This window comes from Psammomys obesus, unplaced genomic scaffold (genome assembly GCF_907164565.1).
Source record: "Psammomys obesus unplaced genomic scaffold, mPsaObe1.curated_primary_1811, whole genome shotgun sequence".
Taxonomy (NCBI): domain Eukaryota; kingdom Metazoa; phylum Chordata; class Mammalia; order Rodentia; family Muridae; genus Psammomys; species Psammomys obesus.
The window spans coordinates 2,343,507-2,363,523 of NW_026596131.1; the positions used below are offsets into that span (position 1 = coordinate 2,343,507).

The window sequence follows — 20,017 nt, forward strand, 5'->3', positions numbered from 1 at the left end:
AGGCTGGCTTTCTCCGGATGGGGACCGTCCGGTTGACGTCACTTTGATCTGGTGCTCCGGAAGCTAAAGGCGGCCATGCTCTGTGGGACCGTGTGTTCAGAGGCACGAAGGGAAATAGTGCCCAAGTGTTTTTTTGCAAGGGACGAGAGCTGAGAGAGGGCCGATATGTGAATGAGGTTGCCGGTCGACCCCGTATTTGTCATCTTGGGTTTTCTGAGCGGCTCCCTGCCGCCTCCGCTGGGTTCACCCCGGATCTAGTCTCTACGCGAGCCACACTCACTGCCCGTCCAGAACCAGGCCCCTGTCCAGAGTGTGTGACGCGCTCACGATGTGTTCCGGAGTCGGGAGGGCGGGCGTAATTGGCGCCGTTCGGGACCCGTAGCCCCAGCCACACCCTTCGGCTCGCGCCCTCCGGAGCGCGCATGTCAGATGCGCCTTCCTCCTCCCCTCCCACCCCCAGTCAGCAACGGGCCGTGAGGCAGCGGCGGCGGCGGCGAAGGGGGCGGAGGAGGAGCTCGGCTGGACGCGGCCCCGCAAGCCGCGCGTTCTCCGGGCCGTGGGGCTTCCTTCGCGCCGGCGGCAGGAGCAGCTGCGTGTGCAGCCGCAGCAGCAGGTTTGTGTAGACGGCTTTCCAGACGCGGGGCCGCTGGTCCCGGGGGCACGGGAGGTAACTGGGGCCTGGCGAGGGCGGAGGAACCTCGGCCTCGCTTAACAAAGAATCGGCGGAGCCGCGGGACCTGGGCGGCTGCGGGCATCCGGGGAGGGACGGGTGCGCGGCCTGGGGCCCCTAGGGCGGCCCTCCGGAGCTGCGTTGCCTTCCCACGGTCCGCTCCTCGCGCGTCTGAACGAGGCCCTCTTGGCGGCTTTCCGGAGGCGGTGCCTGATGGGCTACGGGAAGGGATTTTCAGGGTGCTGGGCTCCGAGGCTGTGAGAGCCGGGGGAAGTGTGTTGGTCCTGGTAGGCGGCTGTTGGCGATTGCAGCCTCGCAAACAGGCTTCTACGGCAGCGGAAGTTGACGGATTCGAAGGCTGTGAAAAGTCACCGATCTGTGTGAAACCTTGAGTAGATCATGATTAGCATCACCATAGTTACAAACTTTTTGCGGCCTACTTGAGCCTACCCGCTGTGAGTAAATAATTATATGGATTTGCAAGCACGTACCAGAAACATAAGGAAAAATTACACTAGTCAAGAGTGTGGAGGCATGTTTAAGATTTTATGTCAGCTTTTCCCCCTTTGCCCCTACTCCTTTAGGCTGTCGTTTCCTGTGGCTTCCCGGCGTATTGTTTTTTTTTTTTAATTAATTTATTTATTTATTTATGCAAATAGTATTTCTGTATTGTCTACTATACACAGGTCCTGAACGGCAGGGTCTATGTCTTTTTGTTTGTTTTTTTTTTTTTTTTTTTTTTTTGTTTTGTTTTTTGTTTTTCGAGACAGGGTTTCTCTGTGTAGCTCTGGCTGTCCTGGAGCTCGCTTTGTATATCAGGCTGGCCTCGAACTCGCTGGAGATCTGCCTGCCTCCGCCTCCCGAGTGCTGGGATTAAAGGCATGCTCCAACACCACCCAGCAGGGACTATGTCTTAATTTGCTTAAACTTTGTAGAGCCCACTCCTGTTCTGTCAGGTAGAAAGTGAGCAGTAAGTTTTATACAAACATTTATTGTTCCAGAGGTGAAAACGTTGTTTTCCTTTACCTAGAAGAATTACATGGCCTAATGTGAGTCATTTAAAAAAAATTTTTTTTTAGTTGTCACATCTGCGCAACATCTCTCTTGCATTGCTTAAGTATTAAGTCTATGACCCCTGCCCTCATGAAAGTCTTTAAATACACTTTTTACATGTATTTATTTATGTGTGTACACCACACCTTCCTGTATAGAGAGGTCAGAGGCCAACCTATGGGAGTCAGTCGATTTTTCTCCTTCCACCATGTTGAACCTCAGGATGGAACTCAGGTCAGGCTTGGTGTCGTGACCCTTTACCCACCGAACCATTTCACCAGACCCCTCATGAAACCTTCTGATAAAGACTAAGAGACACATGTGTGCTTTGTGGTATGCAGAAGAGTAATCTGTGCCTGCAAGAGAGGAGTGGGAGAAGCTGCACTTTGCAATAGAGTGATCTGGGAGCTCCTTCGGGCTAGAAGATGGTAGGGGAGTCTACCCAGGGAAGTTTCTGGAGAAGCGGACAGCAATCGTCAAGACCTTGAAAACAACAGAGCTGAGCTTGTTGGAGGAGCAGTGTGTTTATAGCATTTAGCAAATAAGGGAATTACAGGTGATAAGACCAGGAAAGAAGAGGGCAAACCAGAACAACCAGGGTCATGTAGACTGTTTTGAAGATTCCGTCTTCACTCTCTGGAATGGGGTTATCTGAGCAGAGGGGAGATAAATGTGGCTTACATTGTAATACATTCACTGTGATCTAGACTGATAACATGGTGTGCTTTATGGAGGGATAGCTTCAGATTTGTGTCCTACCAATTTCAAAGGTACAAATTGTCCTTGGCGTCATTAAAACTGATAGGAAAGGAGTGCTTCAAAGACAACTCTCACCCAGCACTCACTTTTTAAGGTTTGGAATGTGATGAAATTCTTGGCTGTCTTTAGCAGCTTTTCATTACATTAAAGAAAGTGACAAAATTAGAATTTGAACATAGCTATTTACTGTTCTGTTACAATTTCCTATTAAATCATTAAAGAAGTAACTGGCTCTGTTGTGTTTAAGATGTCTTTATTATTAAGCAGGTTATTAAGTAGAGTAGGTACTAACCAGCTGTCACTGTAGCTCTCTTCTGAAACCTACCCACTTGTAATCATGTGGGTAAGTGATTAGCATGTCTTGAGTGCTGTGTGACACTTGAATGTGAATCGGAGTTAAGCGATTTTATATTACCAATTTACCAATGAGGAGATTGATTTCTGGAGAAATGTTTGCAGATGTGTGTTGAGCACTATATTACCATGCCTCGGTAAATCTATTACTTTGATTTTTTATTTATTGAATTTGGGACAGTCTCACTCTTTAGGCCATGTTGGTCTAGAACTCACTGTGTAGCCTAAGTTCGGCTTTAACTCACAGGATCCTCTTTGTGAGCCTTTTGAGTGCTGAGTTTATAGGCATGGGTCGCCACACTTTTTTCCCCATTAACTCATATTTTTACTCCAAGTCTTAAGGTATGTGCTATTCTCAACTATTTTGCAAATGGAAAATCTAGAGTTCAGAGAGCTAAATAACATCTTTTGAGATTCATGTTATTAGTGGCAGTCCTGGTGTTTGGATATAGCCAGCTAGAGTTAAATCCTGTTAAGATTTCTTACTAAAACATTACATTTTGGTACCCAGACAATAGTACAAAGTGAATAAATTGTAATAATAATAAAAATTCAAAAACAAAAACTAAATTATACTTAAAAAAAGATAACACAGTGTCAGTTGTTTTAAAAAACAAAAAGTTTGACAGAAATACCACTTTCTAGAGAAATCATCTTCATGTTGATGGGCTAGAATTCATATTCAAATAAGCTGTGCAGGTAAAAAGTGCCTTGGTGGGTCAGTAACTGAGTTAGTGTGAGGGAATCCAGGTAGAAGCAAGAACTCTACTGGGCTGCTTGGTTTTCTTTGGGAAGTGCATGTGTGGAAACCCTGGGCAGTGTGAGTGGTTAAAGTCATATACTGCCACAGCGTGGCAGATTCCAGTCTGAGTAACTTTGGAGGCCACTGAATTGAAGTGAGTGACAGAAGCATAAAGTGGTACTTGGAAGAAGATGGTTTCGCTGAGTGTCTGTGCTTTGATGTGACTTTCCTTGGTTTCATATATTAACAGACACAATGCTGTTCTGCCAAGCAAAGAAAAATTTCATTTTGTCTCATTCTTCATTTCATATTTTTCTACATAAAAGTCACTATTTATTATGGAATGTTTGCTAGTTGTAGATGCAGCTTCTATTATGTGTATCCCATGACTTTTCTAGTACAGCAGACATTCCTGAAACAGTGTTATGGGAACTATTGCCTTATTAATTGTCATTTACCTCAGTGAGTCCTTTTACTTGTCTGCTTGTCTTAACCCTGCTTGCTTTCATTTCATAGTATTTTTACTGTCTGAAATTGAACGATACGAGCAACTCTCCCTCCCTTCCTCCCCACTGCATTGAAGCGACATTGAATTCCCTGAGAGCCTTTTTTTTAAAGATTTATTTATTATTTATACAACATTCTGCCTGCACACCAGATCTTACTATTGATGGTTACAAGCCACCTTGTGGTTGCTGGGATTTGAACTCAGGACTTTGGAAGAGCAGCGAGTGCTCTTAACCTGAGCCATCTCTCCAGTTCCCCCCTTCCCCCAGGGCTTTCTGAGTCCATGTTTGTATCTTCTGAGCCAAAGACAGCAACAACAAAAAACTGCCTGACACAAAATAAGCAGTCCATATGTTTTGCTGTAACATCCAGTAGTGCTGTGGGCTTGATAGCTGTCAGTTGTGGAGTGTCGTAGTGGAGGTGAAGGCGGACAGACAAGCCTTCATGACATCTGCATAGGTGCTTTACTGTGTGCTTCCTAGTGTTGGGGGAAGCACACGGCAGCAGTCGGTGCTCAGAAGTAAACAGTGGCTAGTACTGCCAAGGTCCAGCTCCAATTGATAATGCTATATGGGTTAGTTTTTACTTTTTTCAAATGAGGTGTTGTAGTTTGTAAATGTTTCTGGGTTTTTGTTTTGTTTTGTTTTTTTTCCCAGTGCTTGAGAGGAATCTCAGGCCTCACCTATGCCAGGCAAGTACCACACCAATGAACTGTGCATTTCATCCTGTGCCTGGGATTTTCTTTTAAAACCCAAATAATATTCTGTTGTATGTATATATGTAACATTTTGTTTAACCATTCATCTGTCATTGAACGCCTGGGTGGCAGCTGCCTTTTGCCTATTGCTGTTAATGTTGCTATGAACTTAAGTGAACTTTGCTTTTGTTTGGGGGGTATATATCTAGAAGTGGAATTTCTGGGTTATATGCCAATTCCATCTTTTAATTAACAAAAAAAAAAAAAATCCCGAAACATTTATTGACAGAATTTAAGTAGGATAAATTTTATGTATTCCCCCTCTCTATTCTGTCTTGGATTTCAGTTTGTTTTAGTGGTGGCTAAGTGCATATATTTAATATGGAGCTTTACAGCTTAGGTTTTGAATGGCAGCTCTTAACTGTATAATAGTTATATATTTGGGCCTGGTTAATTTTGGTGTAGTGTTTATTTCCAAGGGTTTTTTTTTTTTAATAATAAAGTAAATATAATATGTGTGTGTGTGTGTGTGTGTGTGTGTGTGTGTGTGTGTGTTTTCAGAACACAACTTGGAAGAGTTGGTTCTGTTTCCACTTTGTAGATCCCAGGGATTTATTAACTCATGTCCTCAAGCTAGGCAAGTACTCTTACCCACCGAGTTGGGTTGACGCTGCTTGCTCTTTTTGAAGAAAAACAGATTGCCACAGCTACTGAACCATTCCCCATTCTACCAGTAATGTGCAGAGGTTCCAGTTTCTCTACATCTCTGCCAAAACGTTCTTTACCAGATTTATACTTTCAATCCCTAGACTTAATTTAAATGATTCTACTGTTGTTGACAGCATAATAAAGACCTGGAAATGCCTTCTTTCCATCAGTCCTAATGAGGCTGTTGAGCTTGGTCAGGGTGTGGTAGAGTTGCCTTTCAGCTTTGATGATCCACAGTGAATACAACTGATTGGATTGTCTTCTGTCTTCCTTGTGGCAACTGTGCAGGTGGGTTGATAGCATAATGATGAAATGTATTTCTCTTGAGAGCACTTTTTTGAGGATACTTGTTGTTTGGTTAGTATTGTCTGGGACAGCCAGAAGGTGAGTGATGTGCTGATCTTTATTTTTGTGACTGTTGAGCATCATTCAGTACTGCTTTGGCTTTCGAAGCTTCTGTTTTGGCAAGATGGGGGCGGGGGGGCCTTTGCTTTCAAGGATATCTTGATAAAAGTGTTTTCTGGGGGATTTGTTTGAGGCATTATGATATAGCCCACTGTTTTTTAATAATAGCCATCCTAATTGATATGAAATGGTATCCCGTTGTTTTGATTTACATTTCCTTTGTTGTTTGTAATATAGGGATTTTTGAGACAATATCTTACCATGTAGACCAAGCTGGTCTTGTACTTAAGATCCTTTTTTTATTGTTTGTTTGTTTATTTATTCATTCATTTAATTTTGTTTATCAAGAAGGGTTTCTCTGTTTAATTCTCGGTCTTTGTAGACCAGGCTGGCTTCAAACTCCAGAGATCTGTGTGCCTCTGCCTTCTAAGTGCTGGGATTAAAGTACATGTTACCACACCTGGCACCCCCTTCCCTATTTTTAAAACTGGATTTGTTGTTGAATTTGTTTTTGGTGAAGTTTACCTGAGTACAGGAAGCCATGTGGTAAATATGTGTCCTGAAGCCTCCGAATGGTTCCATTTTCTTTTCTGTCATCAATTTGAGAAGTATTTGTGGAGGCAGAGGCAAGGTTTCAGAGCTGTTTGATAAATGTTTTAAGACAGGGTTTCTCTGTACAGCCTTAGCTGTCCTGGACTCACTTTACAGACCAGGCTGGCCTCAAACTCACAGAGCTCCACCTGCCTCTGCCTCCCAGAGTGCTGGGGTTATAGGCGTGCGTCACCATGCCCAGCTAATATTAAATATTCTTATCCTTTTGACTAGGTTAACCAGTGGTGGATGGCTTTTCTCTTTTTTTAAATATATTTTCTTAGATAATATTTATTTTATGTATGAGTGCTCTATCTGCATGTACACCTGCATGCCAGAAGAGGGCATCAGACCCCAGTGCAGATGGTTGTGAGTCACCTTGTGGTTGCTGGGACTTGAACTCAGAACCTCTGGAAAAGCAGGCTGTGCTCTTAACAGTTGAGCCGTCTCTCTGGCCCCCAATGGATGGCTTTTCAAACAGTTTTGTTTTTTTTTTTTTTTGTTTTTTTTTTTTTAAGATTTATTTATTCATGTATTTTACGTATGTGAATACTTTGCGCCCACATCAGAAGACAGCCTCAGACAGTTGTGAGCTGCCATGCTGGTGCTGGAAGTTGAACTCAGGACCTTTGGAAGAGCAGTGAGTGCTTCTAACCACTGAGGCATCTCTCCAGCCCCTCAGTGTTTGCTTAGGAAATGCAGATTGTTTTTTAAGAGCCTAAACAACAAATGTTTATCTTTTTAAACTTCATACAACAAAATAAAAATTAGGGTGTTATGAACTTATTATGTTTTAATATTCTCCATTCCTCAGTTCTCCGTGCAAGCATCTTCTCTCCTGCCCATTCCTAAATATTGACATACTTTGAGATTTATAGTGCTTCTTACCATGCCTTCTTTCTCCAAGTTTATCCATATCAGTGTTCTCAGGTTCGATATGTCCATCAGATCTGTAGCTCTTCTGCATCTCTGCTCTCTGCGGTTCCTCTCTTTGGCATCTCCCCTTTGCTTTCCCACATATATGAAACATATACTTGCCCATTTCCACACATGACCCTGCATTTTCCATCTCTTGTTAATGACACCACAACCCTTTACCCAATCTTTAAAGCCTCCCAAGTTGTTTTTATCACTTTTTGACCATGCTATCCTATTGACTCTCTCCCTTGGATACTTAAATAAATGGCTCATATCTGCTTTCTTTTTCTCCTTCCTTCCAGACACTTCCTTTGTTCAAGATTCTGCTCTTTGGAACCAAAGCCAACAAAATATGGTGGGATTTATATGAAGCTGCTGTGGTGAAATAGATTACTTCCTCTGTTAACCTAAAATTTAAAAAAAAGAAAGCTTGTTAATTTTTTCTGCTGTTTCGCAAGCAGTCTTTCTAAAACATTGAAGTGAAACTTGTCCCTTTTTGTTTAGAATTAATGATTATTTTAGGAAGAAAAAAATGTTTTTTCTGTGCTACACTCTTAGCATACCAAGTAAACTAAAGCACGCATGTTTCGTTTTGTAGGAATTATAGCTCACACATGGGACAACACTCGCCTACTGCTGAGTTCTGTATGAGCTGGGGCTCCTGTTAGCTGAGCTAAAGTTTGCTCGCCTTCTTCCCTTCCTTTGTTTAAGATAGGCTTTCACTGTGCAGCCCAGGTTGGTCTCACTCTAGAGCGATGGCATCGTAGGTGTGTTCTGCCTTTTCGAAAATTATGTCCCTGGGGCGTTTCTCTGATCCGCTACTACTTCATATTTCAAAACGTAGAGTCAGTGTCACCTCCAGGAAAACTTGTGAACCTTTCTTCTCTAATCAACTCAGGAACCCCTCTCTAACCACCACAAACTTAGTGTCCTTCCTTTGTAAGAAGACATTGTGTGGGGGCTGGAGAGATGGCTCAGAGGTTAAAAACACTGACTGTTCTTCCAAAGGTCCTGAGTTCAATTCCCAGCAACCACATGGTGGCTCATAGTAACCTATAGTGAGATCTGGTGCCCTCTTCTGGTGCACAGGCACACATGCAAGCAGAATGCTCTATAAATAATAAATACATTTTTAAAAAGAAGACATTATGCTTTATTTGGTTTGGTTTTGTGTTACTGAGATGAAACTATAGCTTCGTGCATACTAGGCCAATGCTCCAGCCCTACCACTGAGCAGATGACCAGAATCCAAATATACTTGCTTCCTCATCAACCTTTCAGTCTTTCCACTGTCCTTTTTCTGTTTCTGATTTCTTTGGTTCGTTAGCATATATTGTATACTGCCATGATCTCTATAGGGATTGACCTGAGTGAGTGGGGCAACAGGGAATGAAGAACTAACAGACACACATGCAGAGAAGCTGAGGTCAGGTGGGTCGTGCACTCTGGTGGAGGTGTAGCTGCTGGGAGCTCAGTGGGCTTGTTATATACAGCTGCACCAAGATGCTGCTTAGCTCGCCTCAGTACGGGCTTCTGCACAGGAGGCAGTCTCGGGCTCAGTCATCATCAGTCACCTACAGTGAAGCTGTGGTTGGTTGATACTTTCTGTTCACACTGGGATGGGGATACCTGGCTGAAGGAAGGGCCTTGCCATTTCCATGGCTGAAGTACTGTGGCACTTAACAGGCATGCTAATGTCATTTACTCAGGACTTCATTGCTCCCTACAATGTAGAGTGAGAAAAAAATGAAATTAAAATTTAAAATCCATCTTGTTACTTATTAAGAATTCTTAATAGGATAGGCTTGTAAACTAAAAAAGTATTATCACGAGCTAGAGAGATGACTCAACAGTTAAAGCACTGGCTGCTCTTCCAGGGGATCCAAATTTGATTTCCAGCACCCACATGGCACCTTACAACCATTATACATCCAGTTACAGAAGATCTGACACTTCCTCTGGCTCTTCAGGCACCAGGAATGCAGGGGGTATGTATGCAGCCATACATACTGGCAAAATAACCATCCCCATCACATAAAATAAAAGGTGTTATCAGATAGCCAAGCACGGCGGCACATACCTTTATCCTGTTGCTCAGGAGGCAGAAGCAGGTGGATCTTGGAATTCAAGGCCAATCTGGTCTGCATAGTCCAAGACAGCCAAGGCTATGTTACAAACCAAGTCTCAGGGGGAAAAAATGTGTGTGTGTGTGTGTGTGTGTAAATATGTATGTATATACACATATATCAGACATTAAATTTTGTTTTGCTTTTACTTTTTGTTAATTTTATGTGAGTTAGTGTTTTGCCTGCATGTGTATCAAAGTGATGTCAGATCCTCTGGAACTGGAGTTACAGACAGCTGTGAGCTGCCATGTGGTTGCTGGAAATTGAACCTGGATCCTCTGGAAGAGCAGCCAATGCTCTAAACCACTGTGACACCTCTCCAGCTCTTGCCTGTATTTCTTACATGAAGTTCATCTCAACTAAAATTGCATTGATTTCTTGGTTAAAGGAACCCCTTTATGGAATGTTTGACCCCAAGCCAGTCTAGAACTCACTGAGGTGATCCTTATACCTAGGTTTCCTATTGCTGGGAACACTGTTAATGATGCTGCTGAAGATTTATGAAAAGTCCAAAATGAAATGTATGGAAGGGCCAAAATTGAAGGAAAACAGTCTCTTTCTGGAGCTAAGGGTGATAATAGGTACCTTAAATATTACACCAAACAAGTTAAATTAAATGCTATATGATAGTTCAGACATCCTGTAGAGGATATATATGTAAGGGGCATGGAGACAGAAAAATAATAAGCCTATTGTTCTCCACCCCTTTAATCATGTTAAATGTAAAAAGTATTTTCTTCGACTCCACGTTGGCTTTAGAATCTGTTATAAACATTTGATATCCATTCCCTATTAATAGTAAACAGGAAAGCAGGAAAAACAACTGTTGGCATTTTGATGGTGTTCTAACTGTATATAGCATATGCTTTTATATAAATAGAATCACACCACCCACCTCAGTGCCCTCATTTTACTCAGTGTGTAATAGACATGTCTGTAAATGCAAGTAATCATTAGAATGTTAAAGTCTCAGAGTGAATGTGTTCTTGACTAAGTAAATTACATTTTAAACTTATGCTAAGGGAATAAAGACGATTTGAAAACATATATTATGAACCAGGAGTAGATATATTTACTGCCATTGATTGACAGTATATCAGGTAAAGAGTCAGTAACAATACATTGTTTCAGTTTTGCTTGAATTTTGTGTGTGTATATACACACTCATGAAAATTAACAATGAATGTAACAATTCTATATCTAGGAAAGAAAACTGTGTGTGTGTGTGTGTGTCTGTGTGTGTGTGTGTGTGTGTGTGTGTGTGTGTGTACACGCGCGGGAGCGTGCACAGAACTCCTATATAGACCAGACTGTCCTTGAACTCATAAAGATCCACCTGCTGCAGCTTCCTGAGTGCTGGAAATAAAGACATGTGTTACCATGCCCAGCCTCAGATAGTTTTAAATTTTGTTCCTTTTTTCCTGTTTTTTTTTTTTTCTTTCCTCAAAAACTTAGGTAAATTACATTATTTTTAAAAAGTATTTTGGAGACAAGACTAATAAAAATTGTAAATTGATTTTGTTGATACCAAGGACACTTTATTTGAATCCTTAACTATAGAATACTCAAAGCAATTGTTTTTTTTTTTCCTGAATGGTGTTCTAGTGGGCAATGGTTGAATAAATGTATGGGCTTTAGCTGTCTCTTAGGGACATGTATATAGATAGTATCTTGCCTTTTGAAGTTTAGTTCTTTGATTCTTACAGATGTTATTACCGAGGGATAATTTCTACTTTTAGTTTGGGATAGCATTTGCCTTTTTTTTCCATCAGTGAAACAGTGTCTTTGAGACTAGTCTCTATGTGACTCAGACTGGCCTTGAGCTCCCAAGCCTTCTGAGTGCTGAGATTATAGGTATCTACAACCATACCAGGTTTAGTCTTTCTACTGACTTTTTAGTCTTTGTGATAGCAAGCATTAGGTTTTTGTTTGTTTGTTTGTTTGTCTTATGGTACAATATAAATTCTTAAGAAAAAATATTTAGGGGCTGGAGAGATGGCTCAGAGGTTAAGAGCACTGGCTGCTCTTCCAGAGGTCCTGAGTTCATTTCCCAGCAACCATGTGGTGGCTCACAATCAGTATAATGAGATCTGGTGCCCTCTTCTGGCATGCAAGTGTACATGCAGACAGAACATAATAAATATTAAAATATATATATATTTAAGCCAGGGGTGGTGGCACACACCTTTAATCATAGCACTCAAGAGACAGGTAGAACTCTGACTTTGAGACCAACTTAGACTACAAGAAAGGGGGAGAATCAAGCAAAGATTAATGGCCAATGAGATACCTTGGAAGAGGCCTGATAAATTTGAATTTTAATCTCGGTTCCACAAGGTAACAGAAGAGAAACTGTTGAGAGTTGTCCTTTTATCCCCACACTTGTGCCAGAGCTCGTGTTTACACGTACACACACACACACACACACACACACACACACACACACACACACAAATAATAATAAAGATTAGGAGATTGCCCTGTAATGTCTATTCCATATGAAAGGCCCCAGAGTAGTTAATGTTTTATGGGCATTTTTGACAACCCCCTGTAATAAAAAGTATTTTAGGCAACCTAATAAAATTATTCCTTTTGTTTGGGATCTCAATAAAATGGATAATAGTATGGTTTCTTAAATATTTTCACAGAAAAGTAATTATTTGGTTGTGATTATGGTTGTATGTGAAGGTCGGTATAGCGTTTATGTGGTGCTGCGGCTGGGGTGCAAGTACTCCACCATAAGTAGTACCATCAAAAATGAAATTTGTGGATAGATACTGAAAATGACAGGAAGGTTACTGAGCCTGTTTACAAAGTCACATTACTGTGTGTGTGTATCTTGTTCCTAACACTAGTCATTGGCATCATGAACTGGAATAAAGGTGGCCCTGGAACCAAGCGGGGATTTGGCTTTGGAGGTTTTGCCATCAGTGCTGGGAAGAAGGAGGAAGCCAAACTGCCACAGCAGTCCCATAGTGCCTTTGGGGCAGCCAGCTCTTCTTCTGGATTTGGAAAGTCTGCTCCACCACAGCTTCCTTCTTTCTACAAAATTGGATCTAAACGGGCTAACTTTGATGAAGAAAATGCGTAAGTGATAATTCTTGGTGATTGAACCAGTTTGAGTTCTTTATTCCTTTGGCAGAAATTGAAGCAAAAAAATCTTGTTTTTCAAGTAATACTAATGACTTCCAGGATTGGGATCCCCCACCCCGACACAGTTTGTTACTTTTAAATTTGTTTAAGGACTATAATAATTGTATGCTTGCTTATATTATTCTAGGAAAGTTTTCTTCCTGATTAGTGTTCTAATCACTAGGTAACACAATAAACATGTGATTTTGGTGTTTGAGTCAACTGAAGCTTAAACTCTACTGAAGATTTTATATAATTCATGTGGCATTTGGTGGACTTGTTTTTTGAAGCAGGATCTCAATATGTAGCCCTACCTGGCCTTGAACTCACGATCCTCCTTCTTTGATCTCCTTAGTGCTATAGGTTTACTGACATGTGCCAACAAACCCAGCTGAGAATTTTTTCTGGTTTTTTGAGACAGGGTTTCTCTGTCGAGCTCTGGCTGTCCTGGAACTTACTCTGTAGACCAGACTGGCCTTGAACTCATAGAGTTCTGCTTCCTGAGTGCTGGCATCAAAGGCATACACTACCACCACCCCGCAAGAATACTCTTAATAGTGTAATGTACCACAGTGAAAGTTGTGTTGGTGAAGGTTTCAGTCACTTTACTAGTCTCTGTTTTAATTTTCAGGTATTTTGAAGATGAAGAAGAAGATTCCAGCAATGTGGATTTACCTTATATTCCTGCTGAAAACTCACCTACCCGCCAGCAGTTCCATTCCAAGCCAGCAGATTCTGACAGTGATGATGATCCCTTAGAGGCATTCATGGCTGAAGTGGAGGCAAGTTTGTTCCTTAAAGTACTGAGCAGATTGAAATAGGTAGCAATGGTCCCTTTTTTTTGGTCTTTTTGTTTGATGTTGGTGTTTTTAGAATTTTCTGAGGTAATCACTAAATAGCAGGAATAGTAAATTGCAACATTTGAACATAGTTAAATGAATGTTTTGTTATAATAATGTTAGTATATTCTTAAGTGGAATGCTGTCTATGCAATCTAGCATTTATTAACTCCTACTTCATAAGGAAGCTAAACCTAAAGAACTCTGTACACAGGTAAAAGTTCTGTATTCTGCAGTTTTGTTCTTTCCTGTTTATCAGCATTATCAACAATCATCACTTGTCTATAGAAACTGAAATCGTAACTACCTTCTTACATTGTCTCAGGCATCTTTTGGTTTTTGTACTTTCTTGTTTTCTTCCCATCTCTGACATTTTGCTCTGAACTTAAAGTATGGGAAACTTCAAATCTATAAAAGTGGAATAATGGAATGTACTCCTGTATTAGTCAGACAGCACCATTCTGACCGTACCTGAGGGAAGCCAGCTCAGAGGAGAAATCACAGTTTCACTGGAATCAGTTTCTTATTATGGGAACGGTGTGGTGGAGCACAACAGTTCACACCTTGATGTTAAGGAACCAGAGACAGGAAAAGGCCGGAAACAAGACAGCCACAAGGATCCACCACCTAAAGTTTCTAGAGCTTTCTCTGAAATGCCACCAACTCTGCACTAAGCCCAATGTAGGACCCTTATTCTTTTATTAGGTTATTTATTCACTTTGCCTCCTCATCACAGCGTCCCCTCCCACAAAGGACCCTTTTTTAGGAACACTTCATAACTAAATTATGACTTCCATGTATCCTTTGACCAACTTTTATCAACCATAAAACCAAGTAAGACTGATGCCTCTTCTCGCGCAGCAGCCTTAATAACGTATTCTTGCACCATGACAGCTTACCTCATAAGACCTGTGCTCAAGGCATGTATACAATTTTTTTTTTTTTTTAAATCCTGGCTTTATTCATTTATTGCTAGCTTGTTACCTGTTAGATACTTAGATTTCTCACTTTGGATTTAAACAAACTTATTTGTCTAAAGAAAATAAACCTTGTAGATGGCCAAGCCAGAATTCAACTCTAGTCCCCATATTCTTTGTCTCTCAGTTCTTCTAGCTTAGATTTGTTTGTTTTGAGACGGTGTTTATGTAGTCCTGGTTATTCTGTAGCTCACTATACCAGGCTGGCCTTGAACTCACAGTGATCTTTCTGTCTCCGCATTCTGAATTCTGGGATTAAAACCATGAATAACGGTCCTGATCTTAACTTACATATTTTGGCAAGTCAACAAACCATTGAAGACACTTAACAAAACTTACAAAAATTATTCAGGGCATACATGTGTATTACAACATAGTAGGTATTGAATAAATATGTTAAATAGTTAACTTTAAAAATGAGAGATTTGTAGTGTTTGAGATGACTTATACACAATGTTTTTTTGTTGTTTAAATGATGGAAAATCCCAGCCGTACCATTTTACCAATAAGGACTCAGGAGCCAGAAGCTGGGGTGAAAATCTTCTAGTTCAGAGAGGCAGAGAAAGCTCTCACCTGATCTTCCTTCTCAGCCTAGATTCGGATGGAAAAGCCCAAAAGGCTCACTATTACAACTGACAGCCCAGGAAGAAAAGGCCAAAAAAACCCAAGGCCAAAGGCTTGCTAGTTTAAAGCCCAAAAAGCCAGGGAGCTGAGGAGCTAAAGCCAAAGCTTGAGCTAAAGGCTTCTCTACACTGTCTTATCTCTCTTGGAACTTCCACCTTTTTTCTCTGCCTCAACTATTGGCAGCTCAACTCTTTATTAACCAGTCAGAAGGTGTTGGAGGGAGTGTTTACAAAATATGATGCAGCAATAAGAATAATAACAAAGTCTGGCCTGTAATCAGATCTTTTCCAGATACAGAAGTCAGCATTTGAATAATACAAAGACAACCTTTACACCGTGCGCAAAAAAATGAATCACCTCAACACACATAGCATGTACACTTACATACATGTAAGCAAAACATTCATACAATAATAATAATAATAATAATAATAATAATAATAATAAATCTTTTTAAAAAGAAAAATAAGCCAGGTGTGATGGCACAGACAGACCTTGAATCCCAGCACTCAGGAGGCAAAGATCCCTGAATTCAAAGCTGGCCTGGTCTACAGAGTAAGTTCCAAGACAACCCCAAGCTACACAGAGAAACCTTGTCTAGAAAAACAAACCCCAAAGAATTGTGTTCTGCAAATGTAGTGATTTGTTTCAAATGTAACAACATTGTTGGTTTTGTGGTCAGTTTATAGCCCTAGCTTTGTCTTTAGCAGCTCAGTCCCTTCAAAAGTGATTGTATGTAATGTGTTTCTTTTAAAAATAATTTCTCTTTGGTGAAAAATTTTGATTTATAAGTTATAAGAACAGCTGATCATGTCATGGCATATGTAGTGGCGCTTTTTTTGAAAAGGTACAAAGGCTGGAGAGACAGTTCAGCAGATGTAAGAGCACTGTCTTCTCTTCCAGAGTACCACCTGGGTTTGCGTCCCAGTACATGCATGGCAGTTCACACTCTTTAAGTCCAGCCCCAGGGAATCCAGTGCATCAGTGCCACCTGCAGCCTCTGCAAGCACTCTACACACATGGTACACAAACATACTTGCAGGCAAAACATATAAATACATATAATTAAATTAAAATAAATAGATAGAAAAATTCACATTCTCTTGATCGTCAAAGGCTTTGGGAAAAAATAATTTTTCTAGCATTGACTTCCAAATGTATAAAACAAAGGATCAGCTTAGATCAGTGATTTGTCATTGTCATTTTTTTATTGTATAAGAATGGCCTATGGAAAGCATAACAACGATACACTTTTAATTCTGTTCCTAAAGATTTTAATTTAGTGGCTTATAGCACATTTTTAACCTTATTAATATTTATGATTAGGTAATTTTTGTTACAGGGTTTTGTTTTTGGTTTTGAGAGAGTCTCTCTGTGTACTGTTGGCGTAGGTTTTTAAAACTTTTTTTACATTTTTAAAATTTTTTTTCTCCCTACTCCATTCCAGTCCCTTCCAGCACCCAAACATCAGGTAGGAGATAGAAAGGGTTAGTGGGAGAGGGGGCGCAGTTCTCTTAGCTGCTTACTGCTGGTTAGGTTCCTTGGAGCCAATCCAATCCTTGTTTCAGGAGATCTCCAACTTTTTTTTTTTTTTTTAATTTATTTATTTCTTATGTATACAATGTTCTGTCTGCATGTACACCTGCTTGCCAGAAGAGGACACGAGATCTCATTCTAGATGGCTGTGAGCCACCATGTGGTTGCTGGGAATTGAACTCAGCACCTCTGGAAGAGCAGCTAGTGCTATTAACCTGTGAGCCATCTCTCCAGCCCGATCTCCAACTTCTTGTCTCACAACAGCAACTAGGGAGCAGCAAAGGGGAAACAGGAACAGCCTTGTTCTTTCTTGGAGCCTCCACACTCTCTGGGCTCTGGCATTTAATTTATTCTCTCTCCAAAGTCCTCAGATTTAAACTATCTGCAACTGGCAAAGAGCTCCTCTCAGAGCCTGCATGAGGCAAATTGCTGCTGTGGACCATCTGAGTCAGTCCCACATCTCACACCTGGGACCAAAACAGAAACATGTTTATATCCACAGCAGTATATCCCTGCTTCCTGGAACTCACTATGTAAACCAGCCCGGCCTTGAACTCACAAAGATTTGCCTACCTTTACCTTGTAAGTGCTTGGATTAAAGGTGTGTGCCACTTGCAGGGCTTTAGGGCTATGCTTGTTGGGGAATGTTTAGAAGCATCTCTAGCCCCTGCCAGCCTGTATCACTATTCTTACTCATCCCACCGCACTCTAAATTTGTAAAAACAAGTTTATTTGCCACATGTTGGGAGGCAGGGTCACTATAGGGCCAGATACGGTGGCCTAGCCTATAATCACAGCACTTGCACCACTAGACAGGCTGAAGAAGGAGCATCATTAGGGGGGGCAGGCCTAGGCCATAGAAAGACCTCGCCTCAAAAAGACATACCCTCAACCCCACCCCCACCCCCCACCGCTGCTGCTGGAAAAAAGAAAGAAAGGGGAGGGGAGGGGAGGGGAGAATCACTCTTAAGGTCAGAGTCATCCTTTTAAAATAAGAGCCAGAACTCAATGTACATATTTCCCCCCCACCTTTGGCTTTTGTTTTTTGTTTATTTTGGTGGTGGTGGTGGATTTTGGTTTTGTTGTTTTAACTAGGCCTATTTATTTCAAGCTACACTTAAAGAAAGTCTGATTTGCTTGAATTTAAGGACATCTGTAGCAAGTTATTTTCTAAGAAAAATTAGCAAAAATTATTGGTGAATTACGTATTTAGTAAATGTATATGTATGTATGACATGTATTATAATTAAAAATTGAAATCCTATGTATAGTAAAAGACATTTGGATATTTGTTTTTGAAAAATATTTGTCAAAGCTTCCTGAAAGGTTACATAAAAATGCAAGTGTCAAAACACGTAAGGAAAGCTGTGATGAACATGTTTCAGTGTATAAACTGTTTGTATTGAAATTTCTCTTGCAGTGCTTTAAATTGCTATGACTCCATGTAGCCTTTTGTTTCATTAGGATCAGGCAGCTAGAGACATGAAGAGACTTGAAGAAAAGGACAAGGAAAGAAAAAATGTAAAGTAAGTTGTTTTCTTCACTCTCACAAAGGTTACATAGAAATTGTCGAAGTATCACAAAGATTATTCATAAAAATTTATAAAGGAAGAATATTAAAGTACACAAAGATGTTTACTTGAGATATGTCTGTATCTTGAGTATTTCTCTAGATATCAAGGTGGCAGAAGTCTGTATTTGTAGTAACTAAAAGGTATTCTGTTTAGAAGAATAGTATTTGGTCATAAATAATTGTCAGGGAATTGGGAAATGAATTATAGTGAGGATAAAGGAAGTGTAGTTACTAAGGTTTGGGTTCATTGTCTTGGCAATCGTCTCATAATAATAAATAGGCTAATACCTATGTAACCAATTTTTAGAAGTTATGGTGATTATATAGTAAAACTATATAAAAACTAGGAATAAATAAAACCTAACTTCATCTAAAGAGTGATGTTACTCTTTAGCAACCAAACCCTGAACTTGAATACTTTATTTTCTGGAAAAGAAACCTTCCTTTGCTGAATACACTCCTAAACCTTTTGCCAGATGTGTTTGAACCATTCTCTCCGTGCTTGGTAATAAGTCCTGCTGAGGCCCCTCCCAAGGTTTCTATGCCAGATAGAGATTCGGTCATCTTTTGATGCTTGCTCTGTGTTCAACCTTCCTAGCTGCCCTGTGCTAGTAGTATTGTGTGCAGGTTGCCTAAGGAATAAAACACTCTTTAGTTAGGTAGAAAGTCTGATTAGAAAGAGATGACTGTGAGAAGTAAGCAATAATACTTTATGCGGTAGACTCCTAAGAGATAGAGCAAGTTCCATTCTTTATGTGAAATACTAGTTTTAATTCCAAATTCCTAAAAAGATTAATGTAGTTTTCTTTCTTTTCCTATCCCCAAGATAACTGATTTTGGTTGAAAGCTATTATTCTAGAGCTTGAAGCTACAGGGACAATAAAGTTGTGGTTTTCTTTCAACAGTATACCAAATCCAGGGGGGTTTTTCTTTTATCATGTAATACTTCACACAGCTTTGTTATCTTTGTTGTATATATTGACAAAGCTTAGGCTCCTTCAGGTACCCATCTTCAAGAAAGGCTTTACTTCTTTTTTGTTTGTCTTGAGACAGGGTTTCTCTGTGTAGCCTTGGCTATCCTGGAACTTACTCTGTAGACCAGGCTGGCCTTGAGCTCACAGAGATCCTCCTGAGTGCTGGGAATAAAGGCATGCACCATCACCACCCAGCTAGGTTTTCCTTCTCACATCAGTTAGTAATTTTATGTTTCAAGGAGTACCATAGCATCTCATTGAAAAAAGAGGGACAGTTTAGCTCATAGAGATAAGCCACACATGTTATGGGTGGATGGTGTACAGTGTGCTTATTGCTGCTTTGTTATCATTAGTGTTGAGAGTTCCTGTACTGTGCGGAATTCAACACTAATCTGCTGTAAGTATGAAGCTGGGTATGTGGAACATTTGCAGGGAAGTTTGTTTCTCCGCTTGTTTTTCCAGGGGTATTCGAGATGACATTGAAGAGGAAGATGACCAAGTGAGTTTCTATGCAGTATTTCTACTTTTTATTTTTACTCCACAAAGTCTGTACTGGGGACAGGCTAGAGCTTGCCTTCACTGAATGACTTGCTCCTTGTATACCTGTGTAACCAGTTAGTACTCTATTCATTATGGCCTCCCCGTGTTGAAGGTGGGATTGTTGGTCAGTTGACAGAAAAAACAAAAATGAACTTTGTTCTGTTTTGTTTTGTTTTGTTTATAATCAAATTTTAAGTTTCCTCTGATAAACCAGTGGTAGAGTGGTGTGGGGTCTGCTGCTGGCCTTTGCTTTTTTCCAGTAGTTGTTTGTGACTCTTAAATTTTACATAGA

At 40.5% G+C, this 20,017-nt stretch overlaps 1 protein-coding gene across 2 annotated transcripts in view; it reads left to right on the plus strand.

Moving 5' to 3' along the window:
• The first annotated feature begins 445 nt into the window (after window positions 1–445).
• Window positions 446–20,017, plus strand: part of Ddx42 (DEAD-box helicase 42) — a 38,030-nt gene continuing 18,458 nt past the window's right edge. Inside the window, exons 1-5 of one of the 2 annotated variants that reach the window (XM_055592241.1) lie at window positions 446–613; window positions 12,386–12,617; window positions 13,294–13,444; window positions 18,103–18,164; window positions 19,648–19,684. In XM_055592241.1, the coding sequence (XP_055448216.1) occupies window positions 12,397–12,617; window positions 13,294–13,444; window positions 18,103–18,164; window positions 19,648–19,684 (471 nt within the window). In that variant the 5' untranslated portion in view covers window positions 446–613; window positions 12,386–12,396. Of the gene's footprint in view, window positions 614–12,385; window positions 12,618–13,293; window positions 13,445–17,180; window positions 17,221–18,102; window positions 18,165–19,647; window positions 19,685–20,017 lie in introns of those variants that run through there. The other variant, XM_055592242.1, reaches the window with a different exon arrangement.